The 14040-nt window shown below is 69.1% G+C and overlaps 1 protein-coding gene across 1 annotated transcript; it reads left to right on the top strand.

Moving 5' to 3' along the window:
* Nucleotides 1-1263: 1263 nt before the first annotated feature.
* C1QTNF12 (C1q and TNF related 12) lies at nucleotides 1264-6049 on the top strand. Its single transcript, XM_069464662.1, has 8 exons — nucleotides 1264-1735; nucleotides 4018-4134; nucleotides 4248-4359; nucleotides 4450-4601; nucleotides 5084-5192; nucleotides 5439-5529; nucleotides 5659-5737; nucleotides 5926-6049. Exons 1-8 carry the CDS (start codon nucleotides 1577-1579, stop codon nucleotides 6022-6024), a joined length of 918 nt encoding a protein of 305 aa, XP_069320763.1. The 5' UTR covers nucleotides 1264-1576; the 3' UTR covers nucleotides 6025-6049.
* Nucleotides 6050-14040: the final 7991 nt, after the last annotated feature.

Raw genomic sequence — 14040 nt, 5'->3', positions numbered from 1 at the left:
GTCACTCTGGCACCCACTAGAGGGAGCATGGGGAAGGGGACTCCGAAGGCCGTGTCCCCCTGCAGAGCGCTAGCTGAGTGTCTGGTTCTCTGGAGGGGACAGGAAGCCACATGCCTCCCAGGTCTTGGGGGCAGTGAGGCCCCTGTGGCTCCTGCCCCCTGTGGCTGGGCCCTGGGTCCAGCCTCCCAGGCTGTCCTGAGTCGCAGGGAAGCACGTTGCCCACAGGTGGCACAGCAAAGTAGGGCGCCACACCGGTGGGGGGTCTGGTGGCCCTGGGTGGTGGTCTCCTAGGCAAAGGCGCTGGCCCACCCCCACCTGCTGCCCTGAGACCGGGTTGAGGGGTATGGGGGCCGCTTTTTCTGACCCTTGCGGGGGGCCCAGGCGGGAGTCTTGTGCCGTGTGGGCTGAGGGCTCCTCCCCGGAGAGTAGAGACTTCAGCAGTGCACTCTGGGGGTGCCAGAGTCGGCCTCTCGGTCTTGTCCCCAGAGGTGACATATCTACCTGAGGACCAGGAGGGTGAGGGGTGGATGGGGTCCTTGGTGGGCTCTTCCCACACGTCTTCCCCACCCCAGTTTTGTCCCGGGTGGCTCTGCCTGGGGCTGGGGTCTCTGCTTGGCCACATTAACCCTTGCCTGCTGATGTCTGGAAACTGGGGAGGGTCTGGAGCACTCTGTGCTGTCTGCCAGGGCCGGTGTGCCCACCCTCCTCGCGGCTGGGCTTGGGGCAGCTGCTTCTCTCTTGCCGCCTGTTCTTAGCGGTGGCCCATACCTGTAGAGGGGCAGCTGGCAGCTGGGGGTCCTGGCTCAGGCTTCTCGCCCCACCCGGACCCCCACCTCTTGGCCACTGACCTCAAAGGGCTTGGCCTGGCCCAGGTGGGCGCCTGGTGAGTAGGGGCTGCCCTGCTGCCCAGGGCCCCGCCTTTCCCAGGGGCAGGACCCCAGCCAGGCCTGCGGCACCCCCAGAACCCTGCAGTACCCCCAGAACCCTGCATCTGGGCCCGGGACCTGCAGCAGGGCAGGGGCAGACGCAAGGGGGCTTTGATCGGGTGGGCTGTGGGAAGGGGCCGGGGACTCTGCACACAGCTGGTGGGCAGCGGGTGGGGGAGTGCTCCCACCGTGCTCGGGCTCGGGCTCCACCCCCGACGGCTTGATTGGGAGGTGACCGGCTCAGCCAGGCTGTGCTGGAAGGGGAGGGCGGCCGGAGGGATCTGCCTGGACGGCTCCCTGGGCCAGTAGGACCCTCCGGCCAGGGGTGGGAGCGCAGCCCCTCCCACAGCCCAGCCCTGTGCTCCTGGGCAGAGCCAGGTGGTGGTCAGGGGAGGGGTCCCCGCCCCCTTCTCCCTGGAGCCCTGGGAGTGTGGGGAGGAGGCAGGGCTTCCTGGGCTGCTGCTCAAAGAGAGGCTCAGGGGACGACGGGACGGAGTGGGACGGAGCAGTGGCCTAGCGGGACCGGAGCACTGTGCCCTAGTGCGGCCACTCCGGGCTCGTCATGCACCGGCAGCAGGGCGCACCCTGGGGCCTCGCCCCCGCGCGGCTCTGAGCTCTGCCGCTGTGCGGAGCCGCTGTGGGCCGGATCCATGCAGCGCTGGGCCTGGGCCTGGGCCTGGGCCGCGGCCCTCCTCTGGCCGCAGCTCACACTGCTCCGGGGCGTCGGGGCGCGGCGGCAGCCCAGCCAGCACGTGGAGCCCCCCAACACCACCACAGCCCACAGCGAGCGGCTGCCGGGCGCCCCCAAGGTACGCGGGCCGGGTGCACGTGGGCACACACTCGCCAGCGGCTGGTGTGGGGCTCACCTGTGTCCCGCAGTCCCTGTCCCTCCCGGCTCTGCCCCCAGGTCCCCCTTCCGGAGCCCTTGACCACAGGCCGGGTCTCGCTGGGGGTCTGCTGCGGCCGGACTGGGCTGGCCTCTGGGAGACCCTCCCCCAGCCAGCCCTTTGCCCCTAGAGCAGGCTGGGGAGGGGCTGGGGGAGGGAGGGGTTCCCCCCACCCCCGGGGCTGCACCTAACCCTTTGGAGACCTGGGCCTGTCCCCCCTGAGCTACCTGCTGCTCTCAGGTGTAATTGCTAGTTCAGGGGGGTGGGAGGGGAGGGGCCCCAGGCAGCCTGCTTGGGGCTTTGCCAGACCCCGTGCTGGGAACCCTGGTGCCCTGCAGCTTGTGGGCCGGGCATGCCAGGGCCAGCGCCCTGCGCTTCCTGGGGGTGCGGTGAGGCCGGCACCCCCGTGCACGGGAAGTGCTCTGCCCGTGGAGTCCTCAGGCCCCAGCCTGTCCAGGGTCTTCTTGAGACTGGAGACCCCCGCGCCTGTCTCACACCTGGGCTTCTGTCTTGGGCTGAGGGTCTCTTGAGGGGTCTTGGAGCATGGCCGGGGGCCTTTGCTGCTGCCATCCCGTGTCGGGGGCACCCCAGGACTGGGAGGGGAGCAACCCTGTAGCCCCCGGCCCTTGCGCCTTTGACCCCTGCCTGCCTGCTCCCAAGGGCGTCTCTGTGGTGCCCGCTAGCTGCTGCCTGGCCGAGCGGCTCCACTGGAGCCTCAGGCCCGTTTTCCAGGTTGGGGACAGCCAGGCTGCAGCCCTGACTGCGAGAGAGGGCGGTCCTGCTGGCGGGAGGGCATGGTTGGTGGGGTGGGGCGGGGGTGCGTGGCAGGGCTGGGACCCCAGCCAGCCACCAGGGGTTGGAGGAGGCACCCATCTGCACCCTTGGTGGCAGTTCCCTCAGCACCCAGGGCTGCCCCTTAGGGAGGGGGCCGGGGCAGCCTGGGGACTGATGGGGGGACAGGGCTGTCCACCAGACGGGGCCCAGCTGTGGTGTGCGGGACGCCTGCTCTTCCTGCTGGGGTGGGCCCAGTCCCCATCTGCTCCCGGATCGCAGCTGCCGTTGGCCCTCCAGGGCCACCAGCCCCTCCAGCACGTCCAGCAGAGGTGGCGGCTGGGGCACTGGCAGACCCCCATGTACGAGGAACTGGGTGTCTTCAAAAGCCTCTTCGTTCCCTAGTGGGGCGCAGGTCAGGGGTGGGCCCCCCTGGGATAGAGGCCTGTCTGGCCCCCTGGGGTGGAGCCCCCCACCCTCCCCCCAAACCCGGCTCTCCTGGTTTAGGGCCGGAGCTGACCTCAGACAGGACCGTGCCCTGGGCCAGGACCCCTTGGCACACCCTGGTCGGGGGGGCCCGGACAGCCCTGTTGGTTTCCTGCCTGAGTCCGGCGCACAGACTTCCATGCTCGGCCTCCAGGCCACACTCCCCCCAGCCCAGCCTGTCGGCAGGTCTCCTCCTCTGACCCCAGGCAGGCCTAGGAGGAGCCCTGGGGGGCTGGGGCAGAACCAGGCCTAGGAGGAGCCCTGGGGGGCTGGGGCAGAACCAGGCCTAGGAGGAGCCCTGGGGGGCTGGGGCAGAACCAGGCCTAGGGGGAGCCCTGGGGGGCTGGGGCAGAACCAGGCCTAGGAGGAGCCCTGGGGGGCTGGGGCAGAACCAGGCCTAGGGGGAGCCCTGGGGGCTGGGGCAGAACCAGGCCTAGGAGGATCACGGCTGGGGGGGGGGGTGCAGGGCGCTGGGGGCAGCAGGGCCCGGGCGCCTCTGCCTGGCTCCACCCCTACCCTTGCTTGAGCAGTGGCCAGCTAGGCCACAGCCCGAGGAGTGGGGCCGGCCGGAGCGCAGAGGTCGCCAGCTTTCACTGCCCGAGCTCGGGGCAAGGGCTTGTGCCCCCAGCCTTGCATTGGCTCTTGGCCTGGCGCTATCTCTGGGACGCTCAGAAAGGCTCCTGTCCTGCCTCCACTGCCCCTGCCCCCACTCCGCCAGGCCCAACCCCACATCAGGCTCCAGCAGAGGCCCGGTCCTCCGCCTGCCTGTGCCCCTGACATGGGGACATCTGGGTGCTGAGTCCCTCAGGGGTGGGGTGGCCCCCCAGCCCTCATGGCCTGCGTCCCGCCCACTGCCCTGACGTTCCCAGGTCTCTGCCCAGCACAGTGGGGACAGGGTCCAAGAGGGCCTGGTGGTGACCATGCTGGCCCTGTCCTCTGCCCTGCAGCCTTCCAGGGCCTCGAGACCTGAGTTCTCAGATGCCCACAGGACGTGGCTGAACTTCGTTCGGCGGCCTGACGACGGGGCCTTGAAGAAACGGTGCCGAGGCCGGGACAAGAAGTCGGTGAGCCCCAGCCCTGCTGGCCTCACTAGGGTCTGAGCCCTGGGCAAGGGGTGGCCGTGGCTCCCACCGGGGACCCACTGGGACCCTCGCTTTCTTCTCCTGCCTCTTTCCAGCAAGGTCTCTCTGGTCCCCCAGGGCCCCCGGGGCCCCCTGGGCCCCCAGGTGCCCCTGGTGCAGAAGTCACCCTGGAGGTCCTGCTGCAGGAATTTCAGGCGATGCTGAAAGGTACGGCTGCCCCCCCTGGGCCCGGGAGGCCCCCCCAGGGCCAGAGGTGCTGCCCGAGCTGACCCTCTGCTGCCCCCGTTCTCCCCACAGAAGCCGCCAAGCGCCGGTTCTCAGGGCTGCCGAGCCCGCTGCTGCCCCCGGGGCTGGGCCTGCGGCCGGTGGACGAGGCCTTTCGCTGCCGGCTGCGCGGCCCCCAGCTGGTGGACAGGAGGACCCTGGTGGAGCTGCACGGCTTCCAGGCCGTGAGTGGGGGCTTGGGGGCCTCTGGAGACATCGGCTGCAGGGGTGGGCAGGGTGCAAGGTGCTGGGTGTGCCCCCCACAGGCGGGATGAGTCCGTGGCCACCACTGACAGTCACCAGGCACATACGTGGGTCGGGGTCCGGGGGGCGCTGGGTGCAGAGGTGAGGGGTGGCCTCGGTCAGGTTGGAAGGGCCTGTGTGCCCAGACCCCACCTTATGCCAAAATTGGGGCTGGGGTCCTGGGCAGCCAGGGGCAGGGAGACCCTCCCTGGGCAGGCCTGTGGGCCTTGTCTGCCCCTGGGGGCCCAGAGCCTGTGCCCTGAGCCCAGGTGGGTGTGGACGCGGGGTCAGCCCTGTCCTGCCCACTGGGGAGAGCCGGGCCCCCAGATCAGGGGTCTGTCGCCAGCACCTCCCCCAGGCCGGTTTGAGGGGAGGGTCCCGGCCCTCGGCCCTCGGCCGGCCACTCAGCTGCTGCCCCTCACAGCCCACTGCCCAGGGCGACTTCCTGCGGGGGTCCGGCCTAAGCCTGTCCTCGGGCCGATTCACAGCCCCGGTGTCCGGCATCTTCCAGTTCTCTGCCAGCCTGCACGTGGGTGAGCCCGGGGACCTTCCTGGGTGGGTGCCCAGGTCCCATCAGAGAGCTGCCACCTGCTCTGCTGAGGGCCCTGGACTGGGCCGGGGGCCGCTGGCCCCTGTCCTCTGGGCCGTGGGGTCACTGTGGTGCCCCTGGGCCTCAGGCCCTCCCTTGCCCAACCCGGCAGCCGTCCCGCACCTTTCCCGGGCAGCACGCCCTGAAGCGCCCGCCCCGTGCGCCACCGTCGCGGGGGCTCTCTCCACAGACCACAGTGCGCTGCAGGGCAGGCCGCGGCCGCGGGCCCCGGGCACGGTGCGCGTGCTCGTCTGCATCGAGTCCCTGTGCCATCGCCACGCGTGAGTGAGCCCCTGGGGGCGGGGTCCCAGGGGGCTTCTAGAAGGAACATGAGTCCGCAGGGGTCTCTGGGCACCAAGTGTGGTGTGGGCCCGGACTCCGCCTCACCCTGCCCTGTGGTGCTGCGCCAGGTCGCTGGAGGCCGCCTCGGGCCTGGAGAGCAACAGCAGGGTCTCCACGGCCCAGGTGCAGGGGCTGCTGCAGCTGCAGGTGAGGCCGGGGGGCGGGGGGGTGGTCCTGGGTGCACTCGGGGCCCCACAGCGGGCGGACTCCGCCTGGGAGCCTCGGCCGGGCACCTCCGTGCGAGCAGCAGGGCCGTCAGCCGCGTGGTCGCTCAGGACCCCTGGCTGCCGGGCTGGGGCCACCGCGGTGGTGATGTGCACGGTGGCCGCTTGCAGGCTGGACAGTATGCTTCCGTGTTCGTGGACAACGGCTCTGGGGCGGTTCTCACCGTCCAGGGCGGCTCCAGCTTCTCCGGGCTGCTCCTGGGCACGTGAGCCATCGCCGACTGGTCTCGGAGCACCCACCGACATCTGTGGTCCCCACAATAAACAGCCTCAGCCCTCCCTGTCGCCCTCGGGCACGGCCTGGTCATTGCGTTGCTGGAGGTGGAGGCCCCCCTGGCTGCTGAGGGGGGGGGGCACCGGGGCGCTGTCCACACGTGACCCCAGAGCTCAGAGCGTGACCCCAGAGCTCAGAGCGTGGCTGCAGGTGCCGCACACGCGGTCTCGGGACAGACCTGTCCAGCCAGGTGGGGGTGGGGTCTGCCGAGCTCCCTCCAGGCAGCCCCTGCACCTGCTGGGGGCCGTGTTTATTCTGAGGACGATGTGCGTGCAGGTCCCTGCTCAGCCCTGCCCATGGCCAGGGACCTCCCCCCACCCCAGGGCCTGTCCAGCCTTGGGGGGCAGTGGCTGCCGATGCCCAGGCCCGGTGGCAGCAGGGGGTGGGGGTGTGGTGAGCAGGCAGAGTGTCTGTGTCCTGTGGGGCAGGGGTCCCTGCACTCGGGGTGCCCAGGAGCCAGGTAGGAGGGTGTGTGAGCCACGCACAGGGCTGTGCTCTCGGGGCGGGGGGGGGGCAGGGAACTGGAGGGCTCCACGCGGGCTCAGGTGCGGCGGGCACAGCGCTGCCCAGGCCCAGGGGGACCAGGGTGGGCTCCCGCCTCTCACCATCTTCCCCGGTGATGGCCGCTGCACCCCAAAGACCAGGGCCCCTCTGGGCCTTTGGGGCCAGAACTGCCCCCTCGAGGCTGGAGCCCAGGCTGAAGCCCTGACTGGGGTCCTGTGGATTTGGAACCTCCCACCCCCACCCCATTTTGGCTTCTATCAGACTCAGACCAAAGAACGCAAATTGGCCTCAGGATGTCCCCAGCTCTGCAGAGGTACCGAGATACCGTCTGGTTGGCACCCAGGAGCCCTCAGCAGGTGGCGGTGGGCTCCGAACCTCTGACTCTGCAGGGGTCACGGTGGGGCTGGCTGCGTGGCCGGGCCTCCCCTGCCTGGGGTTGTCTCCCGAGGGAAGGACTTAGGGGCTGCGGGGGGCGGGGTCAGAGGGGTCCTGCACGGGCAGGGTGGGGGGAGGAGCGGGGGGGCAGGAGAGGCTGGAGCCCACGAGCTGTTACCCCTCCCCTGGGACCGTGGCCTGCCTGGGGGGCCCCGGGGGGCCCTGGGCAGTGAGGCAGCCAGCCCAGCAGGCGACAGCCAGGTGGTGTTGCCTGGCGCCGGTCAGTGCAGCCGCCGGCCTGGCTGCTGACCCGTCCCCACCCCTCTCCCTGGGCCCCCCGGGGTGGCGTCGGGGTCTGGGGCTGTCTGGGGGGTCCCTGCCTCATTAACCTGGCTGCAGCCATCAGCCCGGTCGGACCAGGGTTGTCCTAGTGGCCGGCGAGGACCCGTGTCGAGCACCACCCTGGGGTCACCAGGAGGCAGGGGTGACCGGCCCCCACTGCTTCCCAGTTACTGTGGTGCCGACCTGCGGCCACGGAGCCCAGGCCCCGTGCAGAGGTCTGGGCTTGGGGAGCCCCCTCCCCTCCCCGCTCAGCTCCCCCTTGTTGGGCACGGCCCCCTTGTGGTTTGGGGAACTGCCCATTGACACCAGGGAAACTGAGGCTGTGGGCTAGAAGGACCCCCCCGCCCAGGGTCCGTGAGAAGACACAATGGTGCCTGGGGAGGGTGGCAGGGGGGCGGGCACGGACCCCAGGGCCTCAGACACCCCATTTGCTTCCCGCCTTCCTCTCCCTGCCCACTCGTCCTTGTCTCCCCTCTGGCCCCTGGGAGCAGCCCCCGCCCTGTGCAGGGACCGGCTGGGGCCTGGAACTGGCGGGACGGGGGCAGGCACACCACCCGGGGGGGGGGCTTCTGAGGGGCCAACAGCACCATCCCCCACCCACCCAGCCCAGGCTGTGAGGACAGGTGGAGCCCCGAGAACGGGACCCAGGGCAGCGACAGCTGAGAGACAGGGAGCTGTGTGGGCAGGGGGCCCGGTAGGGCTGCCTCGGTGCCCCCTCCTGCCCCCCACCCCGCCCCCCACCCCTCTGGCTCCCCGTCTTCCCTGGTCGGAGGCCGTAGCCACCTACCTCTGATCCCCCGGAACGGCTGTGGCTGGGGGCCTACGAGCAAAGGAGTGGGCAGGCCAGGTGGGGCGGGGGCTGCCACAGAAGGGGCCAGGCCCTCAGCTGCAGGGGACACCGGCTGCCCAGCCACCAGCCTGCACCTCCCAAGCCAGTCCCAGACCGCAGCGTTGGCCGCGGGAAGGGTCTGGGCTCCCGAGGTGGGTGGGAGATGCCCGTCGCTCTCACCCGGGTTCCGGGATGGGTGCAGGCCAGGCCAGAGCTGCTGCCTGGGGCAGGGGCTGGCAGGGGTCCCAGGGGGGAGGGGAGCCCAGGGAAAGGGCGCTTCTCCCCTGGCAGGGCCGCCCTGTGTGGGAGCTGGGCTGCTGAGGGGCCCAAGTGTCCTGTTGCTTCCCTCTGGTGGTGGCCAGCACAGCGCCGACCCTCACTGGCCCTGCCCCGAGCCCCAGGGGGCGCTGGCTGTCCCCACTGACCCCCGGCTGACTTCCTGGAACCTCGGTCTGACCCTGCTGCAGGGGGAGCTGCTGCCGGGGAGACTCGGCTGTCGGGGGTGCCGTGCCGAAACCGGGTGCTTTGCCCAACACCCTTCCCGAGCCCTGGTCTCAGGGCCGCAGCCCAGCCGGCCCTGACCAGCCCCTCCTGGCACCCAGGCCAGGCCGCTGGGGCTGTGCCCCCAGCGCCCTTGGCACCCTGTCCCCGTGTGAGCACAGACAGGAACGTGCACATCAGGTGCAGGGTGGCTGAAGGTCCTCTGGGGGCCAGCAGGAGCGGGGCCTGGGCGGGGGCTCCTGTCCCGACCGAGCGAGCGAGGAGGCTGGATCCACCCTGGCCCTGCTGTCCACTTAAACGCCGTAGCCAGCACCGCCCTATCCCCATCCACCTGGAGGCCCCCCCTGGGGCTGGGGTGTGCAGAACAGGCCTGCCCCCCAGCCTGGGCCCTGGGGTACCCGGGGCGAACCCCTGGGCTACAGAGGCCATGGCCCAGCTCTGGTTTCTGATGTCACCCTGCCCGCCCGGTTGGGCCTGTGGCTGGGAGGGGTCTGCCCCAAGGGCTCCCGGGGAGCTGCGTGCGCCTCCTGCGTACTGTCGCTGGGTCCCATACCCAGGCCACACATCCCCATCACCTGGGCCGAGGACCGAGAGTGGCCCCGGGGCTTGTGGAGCCATTTGGGTATGTCTGGGGGGCTGTGTGTCCGAGTGGGTGGCATGTCTGCTGTCCCTGGGTGTGTCCTGGCCTGTGGGCAGAGTGGAGCAGCATCCCGTGTGGGTGGCGTGTGTGGGCTGGGTCCCTGCGTGTCCACGGATCTCTGCCCTGGGCCCAGGACTCTGCACGGTGCGGGAAGCACCAGGCCCCTTGGGAGCAAACAGGCAGGGCGCGTGTCCAGGTCTGGTGGCCGGAGCCCTTGGCCGGCCGGTCAGTGAACCCAGAGTGGCCGTGTGGGGCCCACGGTGTCAGGGAGCCCATCACGCTGTACTGCCAGCGGGGCCCGGGCCAGCCTCACTGTGGTGGCCGCCCTGGTCTGGGGGTGGGGTGACGGGCAGGGGAGGGGTGTCCTGGGTGGTGGCAGGAGCCTTCTGTGGTCTGGGGCCTCCGTCCTACGCCCGGGAGGCCTTTGTGGCCAGAGCTGGGCAGCGGAGCTTGGGCTGCTGCACCCGGGGCCGCAGCTCGCCAGCTAGGCTTGGCGGTCTGCCCTTGGGACTCCAGTTCAGGTCACTCTGAGCTGCGTGTGACCACGGGGCCCTGTCCCCAGGGTCTCTGCAGCCTGGCCCTGGAGGGGGGGGCATGGGCTGGGAAATGTGTCTGGAACATGCCTCCAACCCTGCCTGAGCCGCCATTGGCGTGTCTGCCCGCCCGCCTGTCTGGCAGTGGCACAGGTGGGCCTGGCGCGGGGGTGCTCGGGCACAAAGGGTCTTTGTTTGGAGGATTGGGGCGCAGCAGCCCCCGGGCAGTGACGCATGGCTCCTCCGCCGTGATTTCAGTTTTGCAACAGCTGGTGTGTCAGACATTCGCACCCACGCCCGCACCCCTCGAGGCTGCCCTGATGGGACCTGGGGTGCACGGGGGTGACGAGTCCTGTATCGGGAGGCAGGGCCCAGCGGCTGAGCCAGCTGCATCTCTGCGGGAAACATCTCCACCCAGCGGCCTTGCACCCAACCCTGGCCCCCCTCTCTGCAGGCCTCGGGGTCCCGTCCCAGGCCTGTCCCTGCCACTGCCCAGGAGTGGGCAGGACGCCCTTGGCAGCAGGAGGCACCAAGGCCAGGCCGGGAGGCACCGTCAGTGCTTTGAGGAGCATTCGATGCTTCTGGGGCTGGAGGGGCCGGGTGGGTCTGTCTGGAGACACGGTGGAGGGTGAGACACAGCCACCCTCTGCCGCCACCGGCAGGGACTTGAGCCTGGCTCCGGCCATCCGTCACTCCCTCTCGGGATCAGAGGGGGCCGCGGGGAGGGGGGAGTGGCTCGGGTTCCTGGGGGAGGCCCGTCCAGCCGAGACCCTCAGACGCCAGCCACCGGAGGGAGGGCTGGGGCTTGGGTTTCCTGCTCGGGTCACCGGCTGGGTCAGGCCGCAGGTCAGTGGGGAGGCGGTGCCAGACTCCAGCCCTACCTGGGCTCCTGCCCTGCCGGGTGGCCTGGGAGGCTCCGCGAGGGTCCACCGCCTGCTGTGGTGTTTGCTTTAGCGGATTAAGCCGACTGCTGTCCGGGCACACGCCCTGCGGCCCCGGCTTCTCCTTGGCTGTGAGCGTCATCCCACACCAAGGCCAGTGGGCTGAGTGGGCTTCACGGTGTCCGTGGAGAGTCTGGGCCCAGCCCCCCCGTGGCCCCACCAGAGCAGGGCGCCAGCGCGGAGAGCAGAGGCTGCCTGGAGGGAGGCAGGAGAGCTGGCTCAGGTGGGCCTGGGGCCTCCCAGACCTGCCCCCACCTGCCCCTCCCAGACCTCGCCTGCCCCTGGTCCCCTAGTCTCAGCCACTGCTCCTCAGGCCATGCTGCCCACGGTGCTGCCCCCAGTGGGACCCCACGGGGTGAGGCTCAAGATCCTTGAGAGGAAGGGCAGGCCCAGGCTGGGATGGGCGCCAGGGTAGCCAGGTCAGTGGGTGGGAGGGTCCTCTGGGCGGGAGCCGGGAGACCTCAAGGGGTGGCTCAGGAGAGCAGGGCTGCTGGGCTCGGGTCCCAGGAGCACAGAGACCCACACGGTGCCGGGCTGCACCCCCAAGGCCCCCTATTCTTCTGAGGACCCCAGAGATGACCAGGCCCTGGGGACAGACAGTTGGGCGGGTGCGGCCCCAGGGCTCAGCTCAGCCAGAGCTCGTTTATTGGAGGAAACCGAGGAGCGACAAAGCCCCTCCCCACGCCCCCGTGACCTGTGACTGGGAAGCAGGGGCCCCTCCCTCCCTTCCTGGGGGCCCCCGCCGTGGGTCCTGGCCAGCTGCTCCCTGGGTGTCCCAGGGCCCCAAACGTCAGCCACCGCAGGGGGGTGCTGGCTGCCACCCGACTTGGGGATTCTGAGTTGGGACAGTCAGCCAGGGAGAGGGTGGGCGGGTCGGGGGACCCAGGCAGCAGGGCCGGGGTCCCAGCTGGTGAGGAAGGCCTGCTGGGGACGGCCGAGTCCACCGACCCTGGGGGTGGAGCAGGTCTGGGCCAGGCCAGCGGCTGGGGCAGCGCCCCCTCCCCACCGTCCCTCCAGCCAGCGCCCACGCGGTGCGGGGTGTTGGCGTGGCGAAGGCCCACAGTGCTGGTGTCCCTCTCACAGTCTGGAGGCCGGAGACCAAAATCAAGGTCCCAGCAGGGCTCCCCTCCCCTGGCCCCCCGGAGCCTCTGGGGGTGGCTGTGGATCCTCGATGCTCCTTGGCCTGTGGAGGTGCCACCCCCAGCTCGGCCTCCGCTGTCACATGCCACCTTCTCCGGTGGCTGTTTCTCTGCTAAGGACCCAGTCCCACTGGAGTGAGGCTGCCCCAGTGACCACATCTTCATCACGTCTGCAGAGACCCTGTTTCCAAATAAGGTCACAGTTGTAGGTGTGGGGTGAGGATTTGGACGTGTCTTTTGGGGGGCAGAGTTCAGCCTGCAACTGGGGCCTCGACAACCACAATCCCAGCCAGGTGCTGGCCCTGCCCAGGCAGGCGGGTAGACAGAGACCTTGAGGGCCAAGGGACGGGGGCGCCCCAGGAAGAGCCGGACTCAAGCAGCGCTTTGTACCTGGGGCGGCCACCCTGGCCACAGGCCTGTCTGCGGGTGCCCTCAGGAGCCTCCACGCCAGCCTGGGGGAACAGGGCCAGGGCCCCCCGGGAGGAGGGGAGCAGAGGAGGGGATGGGCACCTTCCCGCCCCCACACAGGGACCCAGAGGGGCCAGAGCCCTGTGCTCTTGGCCTGACCTTGAGCAGTGTGCTGCCCCGTGCGCCCTCCGGCCTGACGCTGCGCCCGTCCTGTGTGCCCTCCACAGGCAGGGCCCTCAGGACCTCTGGACGGGAGACACCAGTTTGGCCTGGGAGGGATTAGTTGCTGTGGGTCCCAAGTTCCCCCAGGGAAAAGGGTTCGTGGTCAGACCTCCCCGTGTCCCAAGGGCCTGCTACCCCTGGGCTCTGCGCTCGGCCCGGGTCTCCAGGGGGTGACTCTGGACAGCCAGTGCCGTGGCCGGTGTGGGGTGAGTGAGGCAGCGGAAGGGTTCAGGCAGGGGGAGGGGAGGCCACGTGGGCCTGTGTCACGTGCCACGGGGCAGGGATGCCGCCAGGGAGCAGGAAGGGGTGGCCCAGCATCAACTCGGGGCAAGTTTGGGGTGTCAGGAGAGAGAACTGGGGCTGAAGCCCAGGCTGGCTCAGGCAGCTGCTGCCGAGGGCTCCCACCTGCGCGGCGTCAATCAACCACAGCGTGGGTGGTGGGTGGTCAGCCCAGGGCAGGCTTCAGTCTGGTTTAAAATACAGTGTTTTCGGTTGCACAAGATGACATTTCCACTTTTGTAGGTCAGAACTTGTTGCATGTTGGATTCTCAGACTTTCTGCCAGGGGATTCTTAGACCTTTATGCTGCGTTCTCAGCGGGGGTCAAGGCTTTGGAGCAATGCAGAACTGGGAGTGCCAGGCAGGGCCCGAGGAGCCGGTTCCCGGCTCTGCCACTGGCCACATGGTCCTCAGCAAGTCGTCCAGCCTCCCTAAGCACCTTGTCCTCGTAGGAGACATAGAGACACTTGCCAATTCTTCAAACAATTCAGAGGCTCAGACGCGGCATCCCAGGTGAGCATGGGTGGCAGGAATCTGGGATCAGCATCCCTCGGGAGCCGGTGACCCTCCCCATTCTGCTCACCCTGGCGTCCCCAACCTGGGATCCTTATGAATCCTTGTCCATGAACAAAATACAGACGGGGGGGGGGGGGGTTAGTTCTGGCTTCCAGGTGGCCAGTTGGAAAGCTCACACTCAACTTGTAATCAGACCCTTATCTGACCTCAGGAGCCTGTGGTCCCACCCCAACCTCCTAAAGGTGGGATAATCCCAGTTCAGGTCACTGACCGACCCCCCTTCCCCCTGAGACCGCCCAGAGTTCTGGATGTTCTTCTGCCTTTAAACAAAAGTAACCCAAACCTGCTCCTGGGCACACAGCCTGGGAACTCAAGAGCTGGCACCTTCCCCTTCACATTGCCCCGAAGTCAGACACTGACCCAGGCCACCCAGACCGAAAACCCAAGTCAGACCCCAGAAAAACGCATCCTGGAGGCCGAGGAGGCTCGTGGTCTCCACTTGTCCTGGGACCACTTTATTGTACTTTTACAATGACCATGGCCTTCACTTTTCTCATTAAATGGGGGCACGTAAAAAGGAAACCCCCGAGCTTGCAAGATGTGTTAGGGTATGTGCGAGGTGGTCGGGGTGCCAGCCAGCAGACCCTGTTTCCTTAAGGCAATTTGGGAAACCTCGTCAACACTTCCAAGGGTTCAGCTTCCTGGAATTTGGGCCCAGAGTCTG

Source organism: Eulemur rufifrons, unplaced genomic scaffold (assembly GCF_041146395.1).
Source record: "Eulemur rufifrons isolate Redbay unplaced genomic scaffold, OSU_ERuf_1 scaffold_84, whole genome shotgun sequence".
Classification (NCBI taxonomy): Eukaryota; Metazoa; Chordata; class Mammalia; order Primates; family Lemuridae; genus Eulemur; species Eulemur rufifrons.
This window is presented reverse-complemented; position numbering and strand designations above follow the sequence as displayed.